Here is a 26,431-nt window from a genome sequence, read left to right on the forward strand (position 1 = left end):
GTTTTTAAACCTTGAAGTGGTATTTCTTTAGCTCTTACATCAAGTGGCTTCATGCTCTGTTTGGAGTGATTTCCATTAAAAAAAAAAAAAAAAAAAAATGGTTAAAAATATTTCACCTGTTCTTCAAGTTCCTTCTTTCTTGCCAGTTGATTTTGCAGGACCTTTTTCTGTTCGCGTTGATTCAACTGGTGTGCTAATTCCATGTCTTTCAACAATTCTTCCCGCAGCTGAACAGATTCTTCCTGTTTCTTGTGCAGTGCCGCCAACTTTGCATCCATCTGTGCTTTGCGAGTCGCAAGAACCTGTGGGAAAGCACAAAAACAAATTCACAATCCTTTTTTTATATTTTTGTTTCACAATTGCTTGATTAACAAATCACACAAGGAGTTTTTGTCACACTGACATTGATATTAAAATCCTACATTTTCTATTTAAAAATTATCAAATCAAACTTCTTAATATACTCAGTCATGGATATGCGAGCGACTAAATAAAGGTTAACCAATTTCCATATTATTTGAAAAGCAAACTTTTATTAATTAATTATTCATTTTTCATGGTTTCTTATTAAATGATTGGTTTCATTTAACTATTACGTTCAATTCTATTTATGCATATTTTCTACATTGTGCATAATTTCATAGCATTTAGAATGAAAAAAGTTCTAGCACACACACACTACCTGACAGCCCAGCATTGCCCAGTCATACAATACGCTTAAACATGACATTTCAATTTATGCAGATTGTGTATGAATTTTTATAGAATCAATCCTCTATTAATTCTTATATATTACAAGGAATAATTTTCAAAAATTATAAAATAATAATGATAATGTCGTTCATCAAATTCCATCTGTCTTTGTTTACTATATCACGTCAGCTGATATCTGGGCTAGACAATGAATGCCCTGGAAAAGTCATTTCTGGTGATTGGGGAGGGGGGGAGGCAGTAAAATAAAAAAAAAATAAACTTTTTAATGTTTAAGCAGTCTTCCACTCTCGTTTTTCCTAATTTTGGGGGAGATACTTATTTCAACGCAACAGGTAAGGATATCAAAAGTGTTTTAATTTGAAATGGGAAGTTAAATTGTGACTAATAACGAAAAAGCAAGAAAAGGCTCAATTTCTCTCATCCATCTAGTATGTAAAGTTATCTCATAAGGTTTTAAAAGTTGGACCTAAATAGCATTTAAGTTGACATATCAAACTTTGATTCTGACTAGCCAATTTATTTTTATTTTTTATTGTTGTATCATGTTATATTAACAAAAGTTACTACGGTTTATTTTTAACATTGAAGAACTCTCGTGAATTTTTCAGATGAGGATTGATAATTTGTATTATTCAGACTACTGATCTCATTTTAAGCATTATTTTCACATGTTCCACAGGGACCTGTTATTTCTTTTTTATTTATTTATTTTTTAATTACATTTTTACCCCAAACAAGGCACAGTGCCACTTTGATGTAGGGGGCTACTCTCAGGGACATGTTGTAGGGAGTTGAGCAGCAAGATGTTTGTTCACATTACACTTAAACTTGTGCATATCAGTACAATTTGGGAAGGAGGAACCCGAAAGGGAATTCCAAAGTCTAGCAGTTCTGGGGAAGAAACTATTAGAGTAGAAGGCTTTCTTACATCGAGGGATCTCTACTGTGTAGGGGTGGGATTTTGCTGATTGTCAGGTTTGTCAGGGGTATTTACATCGAGGGGGTACAAGTGCTTGTAGTTTGTCAGGGCATCCACCATTAAAGTACTTGCAGAATAGGCAGAGAGATGCGACATTTCGTCAATGGAACTGAAGTTGAAGCTTAGATGACAGTTCAGGACCTATCAGGTTGGCGACTCTCTTTTGAACCTTGTCCAGGAGCAAGAGACTAGTGGGAGATGCACCAGCCCAAATATGACAACAATACTCCATACATGGGCGAATGGTGGCCTTGTAGAGGTACAGGATACTTTTTTTATTACTTTTTTTTTTTTCACCCAAACAAGGCACATCCATTTTGTCGTAGGGGGTTAATATTTGAGATTAAATTTACAGGGATACTATGTAGGGAGTTAAGCAGCGAAATGTCTGCTCACATTATACTCGAACTTTTTGCATGTTTTGCATGTCAGTACAGTCAGGGAAGCAGAGACTCATGAGGGAATTCAAAAGTCTAGCAGTTCAAGGGAAAAAGCTATTTGAGTAAAAGGCTTTACAGCATCTAGGGGGTCTCTACAGCGTAGAGGTGAAATTTTGCTACTTGCCATGTATGTTGGAGGTGGGTACAAGTACTTGAGTTCATCAGAGCACATTCCATTAAAATACTTGCGAAACAGGCACAGGGATGCAACATTGTGGCAATGTGACAAAGGAATTGTTTTGCTAGTGCAGGACCTATTAAGTTGGTGACTTTTTTTTTTAAATCCTCTCTCGGAGTGACAAACTAGTGGTAGATGCACCAACCCAGATGTGAAAACAATACTTCATGCATGTGTTGTATTGCAGTGTGTGAATGGAGCGAGGGGCGGGGGACGCATAACAAGGACGTCATCTATTATATCTATAAAAGTGAACGTGTCTGTCTGTCTGTCTGTGTACATTTCCCTACACAATAACTCTGTCAATTTTTAGTCTATAGACTCGAAATTTGAAATACCGGGTACTGAGATTTGGGAAAATCGATGTGACGGGTGTCAGCCAGAAATTTGGCTGTTAAGGGGTCAAATTTCAACGATTTGACCTTTAAGAACTCTACCAAACTCCTCCGACAATTTTGGGTCTAGACACTTGAAATTTTAGATATAGGTTCCTTGAACCTGGATCTAACTTAATAAAGTGATTTGAGCCCGAAACAATAAATTTTAAGGGGTCATAATAGGGGTCAAAGTTTTAAAAAATTAACCATTTTTTGTTTTTTTGCTTTTTTTGCACAGCATACACCTCCAAACACCCGAGCAACACCAGACACCCCTGCTAGTTTATAATAGAACGGAAATGTGAGGAGAGATGTGATGAACAGTTCTTTAAACACAGAGGGGAGATAAATTATTGAGAAGGGAAATACAGTCAACACTTTGGAAAGGGTTTCATATAAAGTTCATCATACAATACGATGAAGACAAAAACACATTACCTTGCGGTTGATGACAATGAAAATAAAGACTTACAACAATACGAACACATTTATTTCCAGCTGGTGATGAGGATGATAAGAATCTGATGCCATGTTAGATTTCTACATTTGGTCTTCTCCTCCCGTCCTTCGCATCCTGAAGGAGCTCAGGTTAACTCTCTCTCTCCTCTCTCAACTGTCAACTCTAACTGCTCCGTCTCTCCTCTCACAACTTAACTGAATATATTGAATCTATATTTCTTTGTAACATCAGAACATGGCCAAACTTGTGCATGTTTTGTGCGTGGGTATTGCATATGCTTCCAACACATGTGGTAGCAACACAAAGGACATTCTTGAAGTTCATTGTTCCATTATTCCTCTCTAACCTAACTTTGTTTTTTTTTATAAATATTTCTAACTACAATGGATAATTCCACTGCATTCCTGGAATCGTACCTAACAATATATATTCATTTTAACCTTTAATACAAAGTTCAATTCCAGCATTCGCTTTTAATAATAATTATCTTTGACCCTAATTACTAACTAAAAACTGGGAGCTGTCCCATTCAATATACAACATATGAGTGAATAGTAGCTTTGTCGAGATACAGGATACTCTCAGGTGTGAGTAATCTTCTAGCTTGGTAGAGGGAGCCCATCTTCTCTGCAGCATTTTTGGCAATTACTCCAATGTAATTTGTTCCAATTCATGTCTGTGAATCTAGTGTAACCTAGGACCTGTGACAGAATGGATAAAGTACTAATAAAATTCAGCTTAAAGTGACATTCTTTTAGAGGTTGAAGGTTTAATTCTCAGTGCAGGCAATTCTAAAAATACAATTGCAAGTTACTTAAAACTTCTATCCGGTCATGCATGCTACCACTGCGGATTAAATAAAGGTACAGGGAGCCCACCTTCTCCGCAGCAGTCTTGGCAATTACCTCAATGTAATTTGTTCCAATTCATGTTGTCTATGAATCTAGCATAACCTAGGACATGTGACCTAATGGATAAAATACTTCAAAATTAGCTTCAAGTGACATTCTTCAGAAGGTTGAAGGTTTAATTCTCATCGCAGGTAATCTTAAAAATACAAATGCAAATTACTTAAAACTTCTATCAAGTCATGCATGCTACCACTGCGGATTAAATAAAGGCTTCCACTTGAAATTCTGTATACATTTGCAAGTTCGAAAAGATACACCTGAAGAAAATTGGAGGTTACACTAGACAAAGCATCGTGAAAACAACATTCAAGATGAGAACAATAGTTTGAATAATCCAAATATAAAACAAAATTATGCTTGAAAATGAACCAAAATTCTTCAAGTAAAAATTACACTAAAATGTTCACCATTTAAAAAAAAAAAAAAAAAAATCAAAAATAAAATGGAATATTTTTACACGGCAGTAAGTTTTTAAAGTAACCTATTTTTCTTCCCCCCTAAAATTATTTTTGGTACTTATTCAGATGTGCTTATATGGCGGTAATCAAAAATAAATAAAATACGGAAAAGTTTGTATGATGTACGTAACAGTCATGGAACGAAGATAAACTATTCCAAACATTCAAGTTAATCGAGTAGTTTTTTTGTTTTTTTTATTCAAGAAAATCAAATTTTACTCAATGTCGATAAAGAGGTGGGGGAATAGTGGCCATGGTAGAATCAAGGATACACCACCGACCTTGAATTTTTTTTTTTTTTTTTGATAATGGCAGGAAAACAACCAAATTGCAAGATTTAAAACCAAACAATTTATTAACATATGTATATTTTTTAATTTTGTTTTTTTTTTAAGAAAATAAAATTTTCAAATTATGAAAAAAGTCTTTAGAAAGATTATTTTATACAAGTTAACAAAATTTGAAGAATTTAAAAATAGTTTCGGCTTTCACTTATTGGTAAAAAAAAAAAAAACAGCAAATCTGTTTTTCGAAAATAAAAAGAAAACTACTTGATCAATTTTTGTGATTTTTGGAATATGCTATCTCGAATCCGTGACAAGTAGATACACAATAAACATTTCACTTCATTTTTGTTTATCACCATAAGTGCCAATCTGAATAAGCACCGATTTTTTTAATAAGAGAAAATTGGATAACAGGCAACAAAGGCCAACGAAGAAGGATTGAGAAAATAAAGTTTGATTCAAGGGAGAGAACTTACTTCTGCCATTAACTTCTCGCGAGCTTGTTTCTCCTTTTCCCATTCAAGTTCACGTTTCTCCCAAACACGAGCAGCTTCTTCCCTGAGGAAACAAATTAAATTAAATCTTTAATAAAATATTCATCATCTGACATTGTGTTTGTAATTTGCAAAATTAAAAAATAAAAATCAATTACATATCTATATGTATAAAAGGCAAAATGTGCGTGCACATTTTATGCATGTCTGCCAAAGGCTTTTCTTTGCCGGGCTTCTCGGAGGGGGGGGGGGGTAACTATTTCTTAGAACTTTTTTATATACCATCTAAATCATAATATCTAGGATTTGCGTCGTGTCTAGATTTATTTATATCGACTTTTATAAAAATCGCTCTATTTTGCTGTGTCGCCTGTTTGTTTGGCTTCCGCGCCGAAACGTCCAGAGAGCAAATTAGCTTTTGATCAATGCGGTGGAAACCGTCATATCAGACAATTGCTTTCATTTGGACACACCCCATTTTTTATGGGGAGCTGGTTTTCAACCTAACATTTTGGGGGAAACAAAACCAAAACAAACTTGACTGCGGGATTGACGTTTGACCTAATTCACTTTTTAGTTAAGTCATCACTTTTTTTTTTTTTTTCGCCCCAAGGATTCGAGTTCGAGCCTACCTCTCTCTCCCAAACTTTTTTTTTTTGTTTTTCAAACACCCAGGCACCGGTGTGTTTTTTTGTTTTTGTTTTCACAATTTTTTTTTAGGAGTTTTAACATTTTTTTTTAATAATATTTAAACAGGGTTATTACTTTGCTTTGTTTTGATTTTAGCCCCCCCCCCACCCACACACACACACACCGCTAAACACCCGGGCAATGCCAGGTACCTCCGCTGGTCTATATATGTAAAAGACAAAATGCGTGTTTGTATGTCTTGCAAAAACTTTCGACACAGGCCACGGATTTTCACCAAATAGGTATCATTTTCAAACTGGTATCGTTTTAAACCACAACCTTTCAGACGACAAATATCGAAAAATTGGCCAAAAATACTAATTCCTTCACCCTCAACTGGCCGGTTTCCTACGGGGAGGGGTCGTTTTTTTTTCTGTCGCCATTTTTTGCAAGTCATCGTATCGTTTTGATTGACTTTTCTTAATTTCAATGTTGCGAACTTCCAGTCGGACAATGGAGCATCAGTAACCCATCAGATTTTCTTACACTTTCTTTTCCGCCACGGATTTGAGCCTGTCTGCCTACTACCACTTTTTTTCTCCTCCCCCCCTCGCTACTACCACTTTCCCCCCCCCCCCCTCGCTACTACCACTTTTTCTCCCCTCGCTACTACAACTTTTTTTTCTCCCCCCCCCCTCGATACTACCACTTTTTCTCCCCCCCCTCGCTACTACAACTTTTTTCTCCCCTCCCCCCTCGCTACTACCACTTTTTCTCCCCTCGCTACTACAACTTTTTTTTCTCCCCCCCCCTCGCTACTACCACTTTTTTCTCCCCCCCCCTCGCTACTACAACTTTTTTCTTCCCCCCCTCGCTACTACTACTTTTTTTTTTAAACATCTCTGCCTTTTTTTTTTTTTTTTCACACATCGCCTGGCAATGCCGAGCATCCACGCTAGTTTGGAGGTGTGTGTGGGGGTGGGGTAAACCAAAACAAAATGGAAAATAAGGGAGGAGTGAAAGGGAAGAAAAATAAAAGAGAAATAGGGGTGGGGGAGAAATACAGATGATATGGCGTTAGGAATTATAGTTAAAGATTAAGAGTAGAAATAAAGAAATTAAAGTTAAAATGAATTAAAAATGAAAAAAAAATATATATACATGCATGGGTGTTGGACGGCACCAAATCAATACGTTTTGTTGCCTTATTCAAACAGCAGCCAGATTAACCTATATTACATAGCCTTATTAATTTATTGCGGACTATTATTCTCATCTTTATTAGTTGTTGTTTCATGACGTTTCGGACAACTATTCCTCTAACCTTCGTTAGGTGGTAACCGCGATGGATAGGAACTTCGAATCTCCCAACTGCATTCTCAGCAATCACTGCCATCCGTAGTTGTTGTCGTCTCACCAGAGCAATATTTGGCCGAAATGTTGCAAAACAACAACTAAGAAAGATGAGGATAATAGTCTGCAATAAATAAATTAATAAATAATACTCATCTGAATAATGAATTCTAATTAAAAAAAAAATATATATATATATATATATATATTACATAGTCTTATTCGAACGGCACCAGATTAAACGTAACTCGTGTTGAGGAATGGTGTTTATATGACTGATGTGTGTGTGTGTGTGTGTATATATATATACTCGTTCTATGTACGATATATATATTTTACTATTTGAAAACGTACATGTTTATATACGTGAGTTTATGACCCATTTGGGTTTGTGATGTGTATATACTTGTTTGAATCATGTATACATGGCCTAGAATAACGATTTTTGATTGGCCGACATTCCATCGACATGGTTTTGCAAGAATGTGGTTACTCACTTTGACGTTATCTCCTGGGCTCTCCTAGACTTGCGGCAGACTTTTTTCGTTTGTCATTCTTGACAAAGATTCTGCACTTGGCCCTTGGTTATGTTTCCTAGCCAAATTTATAGTTTAACCTCCTACCGGGGGCCTCTTATGCAACACTCTTCCCCTTATTAAAAAAAATAAATAAATAAATAAAACAAAAATATTTAATATATTTCTTTTTCATCCCACACGCGTTCTACACGCGTATACCCCATCACGGAATGCAACAGATGTATAAACTGACCAATTGTTATTTATAACTGTGTTGATAGTTTTTATTCTAGATATCATATTTGTTTCTCTTTTAAAATTGTGTTCTTTGATTTGTTTTAGTTGCATTTGCTTGTGTCATGCAATTGAGCATTGCTAACGTTTATCACTTACTCAAACAGCATTTCCAATTCTGCTTCTCTTGTTTTTTCTAACTTCAACTGTTCCTCGATAACCTGCATTGAAAAGTAAAAATAAAACAATAAACAGAATTATGTATTAACCAATGGAAAAAAAAAAAAAAAATATATATATATATATATATATATATATATATATATACTTGTTTATTGTTATATAAACATGTTTACATCCCGCTGCTACAAACAGCCATTTGTTTCAATCAAACAACAGATATCATCAGGTATAGACTTGACTATTCAAATGTTCAATGAATAATATTCATTGAACATTTGAATAGTCAAGTCGCTGCCTGATGATATCTGTTGTTTGATTGAAACAAATGGCTGTTTGTAGCAGCGGGATGTAAACATGTTTATATAACAATAAACAAGTATTATCAGCTCTTTTTATTGAGCACTATCTAACAACCTCGTTGAATTCACTAGTCCATTACTTTTGAATAAAAAAACCGAGTATATATATATATATATATATATATATATATATATATATATATAAATTGTTCAAAACCAGGCAGATTAATCTATCCCTGATGATGAATCCTAAAGAATTGGAAAGTACTCGGATTTATGATAAATATGGCAATTACATCAACCAGTTCCTGCCAGAAGTGAAAATTGTTATTCAGAAGTTGGAAAGGATCAGAAATAGAATTAATAGACAAAGAACATCTATTTTATTTAATGAAATATGCCTAACAAAAAACAAGCCACGCATGCATGGTCCCCCTCTGGTGCTGCATGTGAGAGGACGCCACAAAAAATAGTGAAGAAATGATGAATGTGAGAAATGTGTAGTGCCAATGTTGCCTTTATATTTTTGCCAAATTTCAGAAAAAATTTAATAGATGGAGCAAAATTATGGGGTAAAAAGTGTCATTTTTCGCAATTTTAGGCCATTTGTAACCCCTTTGTTAATCCTGGGAATGGCGAATCCCAATGAAAATGGACAAACGGTGCAGTTTCATGTCTTAAGACATGTATATTTGAATTCAGCACCATGGAAAATCACTATATAGACATACATATCAAGTTTTTGAGTAATATGAAAAAAAAAATTTTCCAAAAAGGCATGTTTCCAGAGGGATGCAACCCAGAATTTTGCCAGGGTCACCCATACTGGATTTATATTAAGAACAATAGACTCCACATTTTGGCCAAGTTTCAGAAAAATCTAATGGATGGATCAAAATTTATGGGGAAAATCATGTTTTTGGCCATTTTGGGTAATTTTTGACCTCTTTTGAGCCTCTGGGGACGCAACTGGAGTTTTCGCAAAAGAATTTTGTGATGGAATACAATTTGTGGCAAAATTTCAGGAAAAACTAATGGTTGGTTATCTGGCAATCGTCCAGACTAACGGACGCCACTGAAAACATAGGCCCTCTCCGATAAATTAGGGGACCAAAAATTGCTACCTATATATATATATATATATATATATATATATATATATATGCACATACATGTAGAGATGAGTATCGGCTGAAGAGTTTGATATGGGTATCTAAAACGGTCCCCTATTATCAGGTTTGAAACCGATGGTACTGATAACTTATCTCATCTAAACTTTCTGTAAATAAAAATATAATATGCTCCTATTTTCAGAATTTTTCCTTTTAACGGAGCCCTCTGTTGGAATCCTTTTTTCCAAAAAATATAACTAAATTGTAACTTCCTACTAGTGTATCACTCTAAGATTGTCTGCATTAAACGTTAAGTTTCATTAATGTTAAAATTTCCCTTAATTTCATGGGGTGGAGAGTATCCCTGGAGTATGTTCCTTGCTAATGAAGTCATAGGTGTCTTCATGGCAGAGTTTGAATCCTCATCTCCTGCACTGATGATCACATAAGCATGAAACACTAATGTCCGTAGGTATATAAAAATAATTATTTATTATTGTTGCCTCTTTAAGAAATAAAAAAAAAATTCTCAAAGTTAAACATTGTCTGAGCACATTCGAAAAAGTCAATCAAACAGCCTTGCATGCAAGGTTGTAGCTTCCTGTTACTTAATCACTCTAAGATATTCTGTTAAGCATCAGTAATGTTAAAATTTCCCTTAATTTTGTGGCGATGAGCATTACGTTCGATGTGGGGTTCAAATTCTTCGACCAGCATCTTGGCCAGAGTGACCAAGATCAAAGTGTAGTATATGTTCCAGCAGATACTGCAATCAAAGTTATATGTGGGGGCAACCCAACATATCAAACCACTATCCAGCCCCACCCCCTCGGAGGAGCTGGGCCCCAATCCTCCGCTCCCCTTTCTCTTAACATTAAAAAATGGCCTTGTGCCTAATTTGCTCAGTGGGGAAGCAAATAAATACCTAGCATTGATCGTCATCTCCTGCACTGATGATTGTGTAAGTATGAAACACTAGTGTCTATAATATATATATGATTTTTTTTTTTTTTTTTTTTTTTTTTTCTTCATTTGAAGATTGTAATGCTGGGTATGGGGCAGCTAAACCAGCTGCCAACATTGCCCCGCTTTTTTATTGAAACCAACCGAGAGCTCTTTTTAGTATCCTTGCTGTTCCCTTAAGTGCAATTGTCTGAATCTCTTTTGCACTTGGTTCACCAGGAATATTAGTTAGGTAGGACTTCAGGTTCTTCTTCATAAGTCCTGTGGCACCTATGATAACTGGTATGATTGATATCCCCTTTAGGTTCCAGTTTCTTTTCATATCATACATGAGACCTTGGTATTTGGTCTGTTTCTCTCTTTCAGCTCTGTTAAGGCCGCCATCATTAGGAACACTCACTTCAATCAAGGTTGCAACTCTCTCTGACTTATTCCATATAACTATGTCAGGTTTCACAGCAGCATTTTCAAGGTAGGTAGCTGTAGGGATTACATGGTCGTAATGTATGGTATATAAGTAATTTCCAACCGTTCTTTCAGGTTGAGGTTCCCAGGACTTGCTGCTACACTGGATGTTTAATTTTTTACAGATGGTCCAGTGGAAGTACTTGCATACTCCATCATGTCTCGCTGTATAGTAGCCGTCCCCTAGAAGAACTTTGCAACTTGATATCAGATGATCAACACTTTCCAATTCTGTATGGCAGAACCTGCAGAGATTGTATATGATAAATTCCACAGCCAAACAACGTTGCAGCCCACAAGAGCCATGACTCGAGTTTCGCCCTCATTTGGGCTCATCAGTTAGAGTTAGATACGTCTAACTGATGTGCCCAAATGAGGCTGAAACTGGAGTCTTGGACTTCCGGTTCGTTGACTGTCATGGTTCTTGAGGGCTGCGACGTTGTTTGGCTGTGGAATTTATTATATATATATATATTACACATACATATGCATCACTATAGACACTTATATGATTATTATAATCATATATTATAACGTGATTATGCTGTTATTATTATATGTTATTATAATCATATTATAATGTGATTATGCTGTATTGAATATGTGTGTGTGTGTGTGTATATATATAAGCTTCGTAGTTAAATTTTAAATTCCGAACAAACAACATATGGAAACATATTCGATTTAAGAATTTATTGTTTGACAAAAGGAATATGTAGAAGGGGTTATTTTAATTTCATTAATCCATGGATTTTCAATAATGGCTCATATCATCAGAGGAAATGAAATGCAGTTAGCAAAATGTTCAGCTGCGAATGGACGCTAATTTTGCTTTTCAGCACAATTATTGAAAATAGTTTTTTGAGCGGTTGTGGATAATTATATGGAGAAAATTTATACGAAAAGAGAAGTTGATACAACCTGGGTAATCCATTATCGGAAGAAGTCCAATGTCCTTCGGGGTTATAAATCCAGGTGGGCAGAAAATAGGTCGAGGGGAGAAAGTAATATTCCCATATAGCGAAAGCGTATTGCTCCTTATTGATTTTTCGAAAAGTATACGGGGCAGCCTTATTCGTTGTTGCGTTGAGTGTGTGTTGGTTGATGTAGTCCAAATGCTTTCTCGGTGTTGACAAAGTGTATCCGATATTGGGTGGATATACCATTCCATTGTAATTATCTCCGTGAGTAATAGAATTTGAGCATTGAGTTATGTATGCAATGGACCTCGAAATCAATAGTATAAGTAGCAAAATAGCAAAATAATCCGGGAGATGATATTCAGAATGGTGCGTTGGACGGCTTGCTTCTGGTGTGAGTCCCAGTAGAAAGATAGTTCGTTTTCTTGTTGATAGTGGGTTCTGGGAGCTTCTCTCATACTGGCCTGTGCTTACTATTGTTGCCCTATGTTGGTGGTTGATCTCTGAGAGCCCTAGTCATCCTTCTCCCCTGGACAAATAAAGTCTTGGTAGACACTGATTTCTATATATTATTTTATGAAGTGTTAGTAACTTCTGTGTCTTTACATCTAGCCGGTTGATGTGTTTTTGTGGCCAGTCAATATGCAAATTAACATGACAAAATTTATTGTTTAAAAACAAGAAAATTGTTAAAATTTGATATATAGGATATTTGGACCTGTAGAACATTTTCAATTTGCTTTTTAGCCAATAAAATAGCTGCCAAAGAGTCAGAATTCAAAAACAAAAAAACATTGACTTTGACCTGGCGTAAGTCGACTATACCCATCATTTTTCTGTACATGTGCTGATTAAAAGTTATAGGTTAAACATTATTTTTTGCAATTTTTGCATGCATATGGATTTATATTATACACTAATGGAGAAGGCTGGAGAGTTATATGTTTTGGTTTCAATTCTATTAATAGCTGATGACACACAAGTCATTTTTTTTTTTTAACTTTTGAAATCACTACCATACATTAGGTACAATATAATAATTAATAGAGAATTGGCTCCATAATAATAAATATGAAATCTGTATGAATTAAAACATTTAAGCATATTTTATGCCCGAGCAATGCTTGTCAGTGTGCTAGTAGGTTTTAAATAAATCACTACTGTTGTTGAGCTACATAGAATCGTTTTCATCCAATTATTTCTTCACATTTGCCCCTTACCTCTAATAAAGGAAGATGATATGGAGAATTCAGAGCTTGGATTACAAACAAGATGTAATTTCACTAATCATACTACATTACGATTTAGCCAGATTATTAATTTACATCATTTTACCTAAAAATTTTATTCATAAATTTATTTGTTTGTAAAAAAGAGAAATGAAATTTGTCTGCAACTATATATTAGAAAAAAAAAAAAAAGGAAGACAGAAACGGTTATTACTTGCTTCATCCATTCGGCATCTGCAATTGTTTTCTCCTTCTTCACAGATTCCATTGCATCCAATTCAGCATCTTTTTCTGCCAACAGTGCCAATAATTTGTGATCCAACTCCTGAAAAATCATATATATATATATATATATATATATATATATATACATACACACTTTAACCTCATATATTAACACCCCTCCCCAAAAAAAAGCATGTGAAAAATGGCTTCGGGGGGGGGGGGTTAATGAAAACCTAAGAATAAGCAAAGTAAAAAAAAAAAAAAAACGAACATGAAAAAAATACCTCCCCCCCCAAAAAAAAAACATGTGAAAAATGGCTTAAATAACCCTGCTTCAATATTAAAATTTTAAAAAAAAATCGAAAAAAAAAAAAAAAAAGACATCTCACACCACGATTCGAATCCCAAATGTTTAGATAATGAGGCAGCGCTCTAAGCAACTGAGTTAAGACGACGTCGCCGAAATTGTGTCGCTTTTTCAAATATTTAAAGTAAATCAGGTTACGACGTCGTATGGCGCATGCGTAGAAGCGAACTCAATCATGAGAGGACGGTTTTTGCTGACCCTCCCCCTGTAGAAAACTACTGATTTCAGGGTGAAGGAATTAACGTTTTTGGCCAATTTTTTTATATTTGTCGGGCGAAGGTTGGAAGTTAAAAATGATACGAATCTGGCGAAAATCCGTGACCTGTGTGGACAGTTTTGCGAGACATACAAACACACATACATACACACATTTTCGCTTTTATATATATAGATTGGAATATATAAAAAATAAAATGTAGTACATTAATCATAATGTTTTAATATAAAAGTCGTAATTTCCATAAATTACATCACTGTACATGTTTTAAGTTGGTTGTGATTTTAAAGATGTAATTGCTGTGATTTCATTCTTTTAATGAGAAATTGTATCAAAGTAGGACAAACCTAATATTTCAAACAGGACTATAAGACAAAGTTGCTTATTCATTATTAAAGCGAAATTCTAAAATTGAAAAATTGAATTTCAAGTAAAACCAATGGTGTCTTCAATAAGTTTCCAGACGTTTTGTACAGGTATTTCACATCATAGACTTTTGAAAAAAAAAGTCTGGAAACTTATTTAAGGCACCTCATACTTAATTGTCATGTCACGGTAATGAACATATCCAAAAAATTACAACAATACAATAAAGTAGAAATTAATTATTCATGAAAATAGTTTCCAAAGACAATCAGTGAATATTTGGTTTCGTTAAATACAGAAAATTTCCCCCACTCTATATCTGTTCCTAAATCAAAACGCGGATTCCATGAACAAAGCTTCTTTCTTAGAACTGCACACCTGTGGAACTCTGTTCCGTCTGCCTGCTTCCCACCGGACTACAACTTGGATGTCTTCAAGTCCAATGTAAACAAATTCCTAATGAACCGCCCCCTTACATAAACACTTCATCAAATCTCCACACTAACGTAATGTACTTGCAATAACCTTATCCCTGAGTGGCTTCCGGGCCTTTATAAGTGGTGATCACTGTGTAAAAAAAAAAAAATGTAACAAGGGAGGTAATAACATTCTGAAATCTTAGGCCAACTTAGCAAAACTCAATTTTTGCTAATTGTCTTCAAAAGCTATTTTTATTAATAATAAATTTTCTACCCTATCATTTTTCATGATTTCTGGATATGTTCATTATTGCAACATGACAATTAAATAGATACCATTGGTTTTATTTGAAATTAAATATTTTAATTTTCACTCTAATAACAAAGAATCACCAAAAATATATATAAAAGCGAAAATGTGTGTATGTATGTATGTATGTATGTTCTCTTTTTGTGTATGTCCGCAAAAGGATTTTTTTTGGCGGCTTCTCGAGGCTGTCGCTCATTTTTAAAACTTTTTATATCACATTGAAATCATAATATCTATAAGTTACAAACTGGGATCGCGTGTGTATTTAATTTGCCCGACTTTCAAAAGCTAAATATTCAACATTTTTCGATCGGCGCGTGTAGATTCACCTTTTTCGTATGATAAAAGCGAAAAAACTAATACGAAGGTTGTTGCATCGTTCCCAGCGTTATTCGCCGGGAACGTCCAAAAACAATCAGCTTTGATCAATGAGTTTTTTTCCTTATATCAGACAATTACTATTCAATTTGGACAATCCCCTTTCAATGGGGAGCTGGTTTCCCTCCTCCCATCATCTTGGGGAAGCTCAAACTGTCCAGCAGTAAATGAAAAAATGATCCCACAGTGAAACAAAGTAAACAAACGCCAAAAAACTGCCCTGTCATCGTAACGCACCCGTGATGACCTCATTAAGCAGCGACCTGTCAATCAAACCTCCTTGACTTTTTTTTTTATTATTACATTTTCACCCCAAACAAGGCACATTGCCACTTTGGTGTAGGGGGATACTATCAGGGGCAACACCTACTGGGGTACTATGTAGGGATTTGGGCAGCAAGATGTCGGTTCACGTTGGACTTGAACTTCTGCACATCAGTACAGCTGGGGAAGCAGGGACCTGGAATGGAATTACAAAGTCTAGCGGTTCTGGGGAAAAAAACTACTGGAGTAGAAAGATCTTTTACATCTAGGGATCTCTACAATGTGGGGGTGGGATTTAGCAGCTTGTCGGGTTTGTCGAGGGTGTTTACGCCATGGGGGCACAAGTGTCTGCAGTTCGTCAGAGCATTCACCATTAAAATACTTGTAGAACAAGCAGAGGGGTGCAACGTTTTGTTGATGGGACAGAGGCTGAAGCTTAGATGACAGTTCAGGGCCTATCAGATTTGCGACTCTCTTTTGAACCTTGTCAAGGAGCGAGAGACTAGTAGTAGATGCACCAGCCCAAATATGACAGCAATACTCCATACATGGGTGAATGGTGCCCTTATAGAGGTACAGGATACTTTCAGGTGTTAGTAGTTTTCTAGCACGGTAGAGAGAGCCCACCTTCCTTGCAGTGGCCCTGGCAATGCCTTCAATGTAACTGTTCCAACTCATGTTTCCTGCAAACGTTTGAAAGATGTACTCTCAGATAAAGAGTCGTTGGCCATTACTATAGGTGGTAGAGAAGGTTTCTTGTAATAATTGAATGAAACCAGTTTAGTCTTGGCAGCATTGAACATGACCATCCATTTTTGTCCCCATTCCACTACAGATTGGAGGTCATCCTCTAGTGTTTCTGCCATTTCTTTAGATATGTGTTCATTTGTTTTCCTGTCGTACCTGTTATAGTGTGGTGTCATCAGCATATATACCCATCTCAGAGGAAATTTATTCGGGGAGGTCATTTATGAATATCAGGAACAGTAGAGGTCCAAGGATAGACCTCTGGAGCACTCCCGCATTTATATCATATTGTTTAGATGTACGACCGTCGAGGACAACCTGGATTCTTTCTCTTATCTAAGAAGGATTTAATTATGTTAAGTATTCTACCAGTGATACCGTATGATCTAATTTTCCTGAGGAGACCCTCATGCCATACCCTGTCAAAAGCCTTAGATATATCTAGAGCTACCGCTCTGCCCTCCACCGCTTTGTCCAGTGACTCACTTTAATCGCTCTTACATTAACATTGTCGCCGTAGCGCAGGTGTTCAGGCTCAGTCTATAGGCCTCAAGGCTCCGGGTTCGAGCCCACATGCGACCGACCCCTCATCTCATTTTTTTTTTAATTTATTTTATTAAATCGCTATCGTTAAGTTTCCTTTTTGTTCTGATTTACCCCCCTCCCGAAACACACACACCAACAAATACCCGGGCAACGCCGGGTAACCCCCCCCCCCCCCGCTAGTCTATATATACAAAAGCAAACGTGTGTGTGTGTGCGTTTGTATATCTCACAAAAACATTCGACAGAGGCGACGGATTTTCACGATATTGGTATCATTTTGAAGCCCGACATCTTGAACAAAAAATTGGCCAAAAACATGAATTCCTTCACCCTAAACTGGGCCCTTTTCTACAAGGAGGGTGCCAAAAAAAATCGTTCCTTCATTTTCTCTCCTCCTGCTATTACGACAATGACATCATGTTTGACCTAGAAAACGTTGATGTTAGTTTAAACCACCTACAAGTGTTTTTAAAGGTTTCATTTTATCCGTTACTAAGTGTATGTCTCTTTAGTGTAGGGGTAACGTGTCGGGCAATTTTTTTTCTGCTTTAGCCTCAATGTTTTGGGTTCGAGCCCGTCTTTCTGCCTAAACTTTTTTCCTCTTTTACACCTTTTTCTTTTTTTTTTTTAACGTTTGTTCGCTGTTTTGCTTTGTTTTGGTTTTTCATATTTTTCTTTATATCATGTTTTTTTTATAATATTAAAACAGGGTCACCCTTTCCTACATACACACCCCCAAACACCCAGGCAACGCCAAGTACCCCCTCTAGTGTTTAATAAAATGTTATACTCAGTTTAAATATATATTAATATATATTTTTGCAAGGATAAAGAGTCTGCATAATGCTTTCAAAATCAAATACATTGTAATAGTTACATATTTATGATCTATTTTTTTTTTTATCAACATTTTTATCCACTGCATTATACATTCAGTTCAGTCTTCTGGAGATTGAAGGTTCAATTCTAACTGGAGGCGGTAATAACAAAAAATAACTTGGTAAAACATCTCTCTATCTATATAAGAGCCAGGTACGTCCAAGGATGGAATACTGTTGCCACATCTGGGCAGGAGCTGCTAGAAAGGACTTGGCCTGCCTTGATAGAGTTCAAAATAGACTTCGTAGCCTCGTAGGAGATGTCCTTTTCTCTTCCTTGCAACCTCTATCTCACAGAAGAGATGTTGCGAGTTTGTCTCTGATGTATCGTTATTTTCATGGAAAGTATTCGACTGAGCTTCAATCTATGGTCCCCCCCTCGCCAAACTTTCACAAGAAACACTCGTCTAGCTGTAAACACTATCAATAATTCCCCCCACTCTTTATCTGTGCCTAAACCTAAACGTAGATTCCATGAACAAAGCTTCTTTCTTAGAACTGCACGCCTGTGGAATTGTCTTCCGTTTTCCTGCTTTCCGGCTGACTACAATATGGTTGTCTTCAAGTCTAATGTAAATAAGTTCTTGATGAGCCGTTCCATATAAGTTATCAAATTTACCAAATTTTCATTACTAATGATTACTATATTGTCCAATTTCTACTGTACACTCTTTAACCCTTATCCTTGATTAGCCTCTTGGCCTTGATAATGTGGTGATGCCTATGTAAAAAAAAAAAAAAAAAAAAAAAAAAAAACATCTGTCCAGTCATAGACGACAGAATGAGAAACATCATACAAATAAAATAGAAAATTGGGTTTGAAAATGTCATAATAGCTCCCGAATTTGATATGGAGATTCCCGATTTGAAAATAAGAACGAAGATGAGAATAATAGTTCAAATAATGGAAATAATACAAATCATAAATCCTTATGAACGAATGTTTATCTATTTAAATAAATATATTTCAGAAAATACTTGTCTTTATCAAGATTTTTTTTTCTTTTTCTCACACCAAATGATGACACCGCTAGGCAAGATAAATCCGTTTGGTGTTGTTCAGTGTTTTTTTTATATATATATATATATATATAAAAAAAATAACGTTGAACGTGCGGCGTAAAAAAAAAAATAAAAAAATCTTGATAAAGACAAGTATCCACCAAAATATATTGATTTAAATAGATAAACATTCGTTTGTATTGTTTATTTAAAAATCTTTACGTTGGCTGGCTTTCTAAATGTATTTTATAGACATGTGTAAATTTAATTACTAATTAACAAACGTTTTAAAACACAGGAAACTAATCATATATATATATGATTGTTTGAGAATTGGTTCTGCAACAATAAATATAAAATCTGGATGAATTAAAATATATTAAGCATATTTACAACTGGCAAGGTCGGGTTCATCCCTGCTAATCTTCATATAAAATAGGGCTAGAAAGATAGTGATGTTTTCATAAATCTTACTGGACCACATTTTGTGTTGGAAAAACCGTTTGGATAAAATTGATTTAAATTTCGCCAAAACTAATGACACTTTTCAGTGTTTATTTAGAATTACACTTAGTTAAAAAAAAAAAAAAAAAAAGTCACACGTGCATGGTCCCCCTCTGATGCTGCATGTGAGATGACACCACAAAAAATAGCGAAGAAATGATGAATGTGAGAAGTGGGAAGGGCCAACGTTGCCTTCACATTTTCGCAAGTTTTCACAAAAATCTAATGGATGGAACAAGAGTTATGGGATGAAAAGTGTAATTTTTTTGCAATTTGAGGAAATTTGTGACCCCTTTTAAGCTCTTGGAAACGTTAAATCTCAGTGAAAATAGACAAATGGTACTGTTTCATGCCTTAAGATATGCATATTTGAATACAGCACCATAGAAAACCACTATATAGACAGACATAGCAAGTTTTTGAGTAATATGAAAAAAAAGCTACAATAAGGCATTTTTTTTAGCCCTAAAAGTCTCAGAGGGATGCGAACCAGAATTTTGTCAGGGTCACCCATACTGAATTTATATTAAGAAGAATGGCCTCCACATTTTGGCCAAGTTTCAGAAAAATCTAATGGATGGATCAAATGCTATAGGGCAAAGAGTGTCATTTTTGGCCATTTTGGGCCATTTTTTTACCTCTTTTGAGCACTTGGGGACACTGAGTCCCAGTGTAAATGGATAACAGTGCAGTTTCAGGCCTTAACACCTGTATATTTGAGTTGACCACTGTGAAAAACCACTATATGGTCGGACATATCAAGTTTTTGTTGAGAAATATGAAAAAAGAGCCACAAAAGGGGCATTTTTAGCACTGAAAGTCCCCGGGGACATGAACCAGAATTTTGCCAGGGTCCCCCATACTGAATTTATATTAAGAACAATGGGCTCGAAATTTTGGCTTAGTTTCAGAAAAATCTAATGGATGGATCGAAAGCTATGGGGCAAAACGTGTCATTTTGGGTCAATTTTTACCTCTTTTGAACCCCTGGGGACGCAACAGGAATTTTTGCAAAAAAATTCTTTTTACTGTGCACATCTATTTAATGGAATACAATCCGTGGCAAAATTTCAAGAAAAACTAATGGTTGGTTATCTGGCAATCATCCGGACTAACGGACGCACAGAAACACGGATGCCACTAAAAACATAGGTCCCTCTCCGATAAATCGGGGGACCAAAAATATTTGCATGTACCAATCACAGAATGAAAATGTTATATTCCAAAAATCATGTAAATTGATCAAGTAGTGTTTTGTTTGTTTTTTAATAAAGAAAATCAAATTCTATAAAGAAGCAAAAAGGCTGAGAGCAGCGATAGTGTTTGAAATTTTGCCAAAATTCAAGGGTGACAATTCAATTCAACTAGAGATTTTTTGTATTCAACTTAAAACCTTTTTAAATCACTAGAAATCGTAAAATTTTATATACTTTATTGAAAAAAAAAACAAAAAAACTACTTGATCAATTTACATGATTTTTGGAATATGGCATTTGTTCCGTGACAAGCACATACATCATAAAATTTTTCTATATTTCTTTTTCACTAATCAAGTGCATTTCTAAAGAAGCACCTCTTAAAACAGAACCAGTAGGATTGCGAGGCAGCTGCCCTACTACAAAATTGGCAACCCAACATCCCCCAACTTTACAGCATTAAGCTTCACACACAGTTAAAAAAAAAAAAAATGGAGATATTTTTGTCTATGGTTATTATTTGTTATACTCACCAATTCTTCACAGACTTTAATTGCTTTTCTTTGCATTTGAAATTTGTGTTGACGGAGCAAAACACGTCTGAAAAGATAAAGTTTGTCTTACTGTTATTTCCGCGCAACAAACATAAAATTTTATAAAGGATGAGTGGGAGAGGGGATGGGGCCGAGATTTTAAAATTAAGCAATCACAGATATAAAAAATTTCGGATTCAACGCTTTGTGTGATTACTAACAATTGACAATTGGTTGCCGCTTTAATCAATGATTTGGTTTGATTGATCAGTTTTAAGGAATCTGAATTCTTGGAAAGAAAAAGAATGATCCCAGCTTTACACCATAGAAGAGAGGAAGATGGTTCCTGTCATTACAAGCAGAGAAGAAGTTAAAAAATGGCGATTGTGGGAATTTCAATCTACATTTTGATGAGTTCTGCACACCAGCATAAATTTGAGATCTCCAACAACAATAACATAAATATTTGGTGTATTTTAGGTCAGGAAGCCAATATCTTCAGATAGCCTGATCTGGTGACACCAGAGCAGACGTTGTGCCTCAATAAATGACTATGTCTGTGTTTATTAACCTTAAGCTGCTGCTTAAAAAAAGTAAGGACAGGCAATAATTTACTTGTTTTACTTGTTGAAATTAATATTCTCAATGAAGATAAATACAATTATTACAAAATGTAAGAGATATAATTTGATTTTCTTTTTTTTTTTTTTTTTTTTTACTCATAATTACTAACAATTGACAATTGGTTGCCGCTTTAATCAATGATTTGGTTTGGTTAATCAGTTTTAAGGAATCTGAATTCTTGGAAAGAAAAAGAATGATCCCAGCTTCAGATGATGGCATTGCCTAGGTTTGATACCTATAAAAACCACTCCCCTTCCTATGCACTTGGTGTTAAATGGAGAATAACTAAGTTGTCAGCTACCTTGGTGATGTCACTGAAGAGGCAGGATGAGATCGTCATGGAAAAAGTTCAAAGAGCTTCTAATCCTTGCATGTTGTGGTATTTCTCTGCATAAGATTTTTTTTTTTTTTTTTTACTCATGTTCACCCCTTACAAAACATACCGTCACTTCGACGTAAGGGGCTACTATTTGGGGCCATGTCTAGGAAAGATTAACAAGATGTTTGTTTATGTTACATTTAAACTTCTGAAAATTTATAACCCATAGACAAACCCTAGAAATTTGTTTGTAACAATGAGGGGGGGGGGTTAAATATTTTGTTCTTACATCGTTTTCTCATTTTGCCTACCAATCGTCGACTATTTTCAACTGTTTATGAAAACTTTCAAGTAGCAGGTTGTACAGTAACGACAAACTGATACAATCTGGCTTTGTTTTAAAATCAAAATTAATCTTTTGTTGTCTTACAATTTTTAATCAATTACAAGGAAAACATTTGAGAAAAAAATATGCAGAAATTACCCAGAAATTTGAAAATTTACAAAAAAAAAAAAAAAAGAAAAAAAAAAAAAAAAAAATCGCTAATTAAATATTTATTAATTTCAAAAGAATCGGAATCGAATTGGAATCTGAAATTTAGAACAGAATCGGTAATTGTATCGGAATCAGGAAAAATTTTGGAATCGTCCCATCACTAATAAGCATTAAAGTTTCTTGACTTTTGTAACACAGATTTTGGAGTTTTAGCATTACCATCATATCGATTCTTTCCCTCCACAGATTGAAGACATACCTTCATAAAGTTTCTGTCGTATTTCTTGAAATTAAAGATGCTTTCCATTTAAAAAAGGGAAATGCCAAGACGGGAATTATATTTAGATATAATCATTTATTTCTACGTTGCGTTCCTTCTCAGGGTTTGAACACACTTCATACAAGTCTACATTTTGCTATTTTGCCCCTCCGACTTCCATGGGTGTCAAGTCCAAACCTGGGTGCACAAGACCCTCTCCCCTCCATTTGTCCACTAATGTATTGGGTATCAAACTAATCTCTCTACGTGTATCTCTAAACTATCTCGTTACGTCATTAACACCACGTGATCAAAGATACAAATAGGATGATCCATCGTCGTGACATATTTTCTTTGTTAATTATGAAAATTAAGATTCGTTTTTTACCAAGTTAAAATTTTGGGGAACAATTTTAACATAAATAATTTTTATCCTAAAAAAATACCTTTCACTTTGATAACATTCTTTCTGTTTCTATTTTTACAAATATCAATAACGATCATAACCATAATTATCCAGCTAACTTGGCATTGCCCGGACCAACTATGGTGAACAGTTTGTACGCTTTCCGTCATTCGGACTAAAGACGTCAATTTATGCATATTGCGATATATGCAGGACAGTGGATTTAAACGCCAACTGTTTTGTCTAGTTTAAAATAGATCCCGCAGAATTTATCTCCCTTTACAAACTCTTTTCTTAAGGGATTCCTCCAGACTCATCATCGATGAGAGGCTCCCGTCGCTCGTCTCCGAGCTGTCTTCTTTACAACTCTTATGGTGCAGTTTTCTATCTCTTTAAATATCCCAAATGTTTTGAGCATCGTTCGTAAGAATTATTACCTTTCTTTTCTCTAAAGATAGAATTAAATAGTGCTAGTATTATTTAATTAGCATTACAGTAGAATGCCAGGATACAGCATTAAAAATTAGTAACAGTATATAATACACAAATAAAATAGCACTGTAAGGCAAGGCAAATACCATAACGAGGGACCAGAAAAACATTGTATTCCACATCGTAACCTGAATTCCTCATCTCTACCTGGTCTTCATTTTGTATCTGCACATTTCTTAAACAATGTTTACATTCCTTTTAAGTTTTACTTTTGCCGATGATCAATAAACCTGCCTCTAAAATATTCCAGGTCTCAGAGTTTTGATTGTTAATAAGATTTTATGCTAGCTATCCAAGGCTTGCACACATTTCCACGAAATACACGTATCTCAGAGACAATATACAAACCAAGACAGATGTATGCTCGACTTCAAGCACTTTGGGAGCAATGTATAAATAAAACTGATTTAAAATATATAAGAAGGTTTCCTTATAATTAATCTTAAAAAAAAAGAAAAAAAAAAAGAAAAAAAAAAAAAAGAATTCTCTCTACTACAAAACAGTGACGTCTCTCCTACAGTTTTTTAAAATTAAAAAAATTTGTCAGTTTTGCTTGCCCAAATTTTTGCTTTCTTCTGTTAGCTTCCAGCATTTTACGGTTCATTTCGATTTCTTCCAGTTGTTGCCGTTGCTCCAGAACATCTTTTTCTTTCTCTTTTAACATGGCAGCCTACAGAAAAAAAAAATATATAAAAAAAAATTTAAAAAATAAATAAAATTTAAAAAAAATAAAATTAAAAAAAATAAATAAAATTAAAAAAAATAAATAAAATTAAAAAATAAATAAGATTAAAAAATAAATAAGATTAAAAAATAAATAAGATTAAAAAAAATAAAATTTTAAAAAAATAAAATTTAAAAAAATAAATAAAATTTAAAATAAAATAAAATTTAAAAAAAATTAAAAAGTTGCTAACACCTTAAAAAACTGGAGATAGTGAATATAAAACTCATAAATAACTACCAACTTTAGACAGGGTGCCAAAATGAAGTCATAAATCGCACAAAAAAAGCATAGAGAGATAAAAGTCAAAGAGCACCACAGTATTCATAATAGTTGTTGTGTTGATGGAAAAGTTTGGAAATCAAAGGTTAGAAAAAGTGAGGGGCGATAGGGTTATGGAATGGAAGTTATGCAAACTCTGATTTGCAGACGAGACCCTTTTCTTAGCCTTTAGCTAGTAAGACTTGAACAAGAAAAGATGTGTTTTTGCATGCTGCCCCCAAAACAAGGACAGCATGCACCAGGTGACTGATATAGTAAAATCTGTTTTGTTCTTTGAATAAAACTTATTACAAAATAACTAATAAATGTCCAAATGTTATTGTGTTCAACTATAATTTCATACTAGAATTTACCACTGGAGACAATCATGAAATGACCACCTCAGTCATGAAAGATTGCTATAGTCCATTGTGGAAGGTCCTAAGTACGTGTTTGAACGTCCAAATATTTTATTTGGTTGTGACATGCGAGACGTTAGACCAACCCTGAGAAGGGAAGTCTAACAGTAGAAATTAGAAGAAAAATAACTTTTCTTCGGCTTTGCAAGCAAAAGAGATATGTGTATCTTTCATTCTTAGTTTCTAGTCTTTGAGCGAACCACTCACCTTACAAAGTTACACACATTTAGACACGTATTAACATGTAGACGCTCAAGATCCAACACATTGTAGACTCCGTCACAAGGAACATAAGAAAGGCAGAGGTAAAAAATTTGACTCCAGCCATGTATGACTTCTCATTTCAGCTGTGACATCTCTAACGTGATTGCGATCATCATTCAGTGCACGTTTTTTTTTTTATAATCTTTTTCTTTTTCCTTGCTGTGACGTCACTTCGCACACAGCTCAGTCATCTGCATACAACTAATATACGTGCGTTTGCACTCTTATACAAACCGACATGTATATACCAGTAGTTTTCTTTTTAAGGGGTAGATATACTAATGTGTCACTGCTTAGCGAAGCCCAAAGGCCACTTGAGGATAAAAGTTAATGAGACTGTCAGCAACTTGAGGCAAAATTCATCGAGGATAGGTTGAGCTAGCTTCTCCAACAGAATACACAGCATTCCGAATGAACACAGACCACACACTATGTTCCACGGCGGCCAAGATAGCTATGGGCAGCCGGTCCCGGGACCAGCAACGAACATCAAAAACCTGTAGTCTGGAGGTATGCTCGACATTTGTTTTGATGTTTTATAACCACATCTTCAGTTGACCTCCTAGACATCTTTGCCAACCTTAAAGTGGTTCTGGAGCTATTGTTTTATGGAAAACAATGTGCCATACAGTAAAGCTTAGTCAGCAAATTCTCTTTAAATGTTAATGAACAACAATGTAATTGCAACGATTAGAAACAACAAATTAAAATGGTCCGGATTTGATTAAATAGGCAGCTCAACAATATTTTGTGAACATTGGATTAGAAAACGACCATCTAGTACATTATTGGAAAACAACTCCACAATGTTATATTCCACAGATGAGAAGGACGTTCTTCATAAGAAACTTTCTGATACAGTTCGTTTTGAGACTCTTAAACCTCTGAAAATCTTCAAGATTATCCCGGTCCTGGATATGGCCTTAAACTATATCCAGTGGTGAGGCCCCAGCTTGTGGGCTTTGGGGAGTGTGGAGCCACCCTTTAATTACTATTGCTCCCAGGTCCACT

The 26,431-nt window shown here is 35.1% G+C and overlaps 1 protein-coding gene across 2 annotated transcripts in view; it reads right to left on the reverse strand.

Annotated features, from left to right (window-relative positions):
- LOC145269485 (trichoplein keratin filament-binding protein-like) overlaps window positions 1-26,431 on the reverse strand; it is a 90,591-nt gene that overhangs the window by 16,211 nt on the left and 47,949 nt on the right. For both annotated transcript variants that reach the window (XM_080125209.1, XM_080125210.1), the window contains exons 8-13: window positions 24,310-24,422; window positions 21,157-21,223; window positions 13,419-13,529; window positions 8,193-8,254; window positions 5,281-5,362; window positions 117-302 (exon numbers count right to left, since the gene is read on the reverse strand). In XM_080125209.1, the coding sequence (XP_079981335.1) occupies window positions 117-302; window positions 5,281-5,362; window positions 8,193-8,254; window positions 13,419-13,529; window positions 21,157-21,223; window positions 24,310-24,422 (621 nt within the window). The remainder of the gene's footprint in view (window positions 1-116; window positions 303-5,280; window positions 5,363-8,192; window positions 8,255-13,418; window positions 13,530-21,156; window positions 21,224-24,309; window positions 24,423-26,431) is intronic.

The sequence above is a fragment of the Euprymna scolopes genome, chromosome 45 (assembly GCF_053919585.1).
Source record: "Euprymna scolopes isolate OS-2025 chromosome 45, ASM5391958v1, whole genome shotgun sequence".
Taxonomy (NCBI): Eukaryota; Metazoa; Mollusca; class Cephalopoda; order Sepiida; family Sepiolidae; genus Euprymna; species Euprymna scolopes.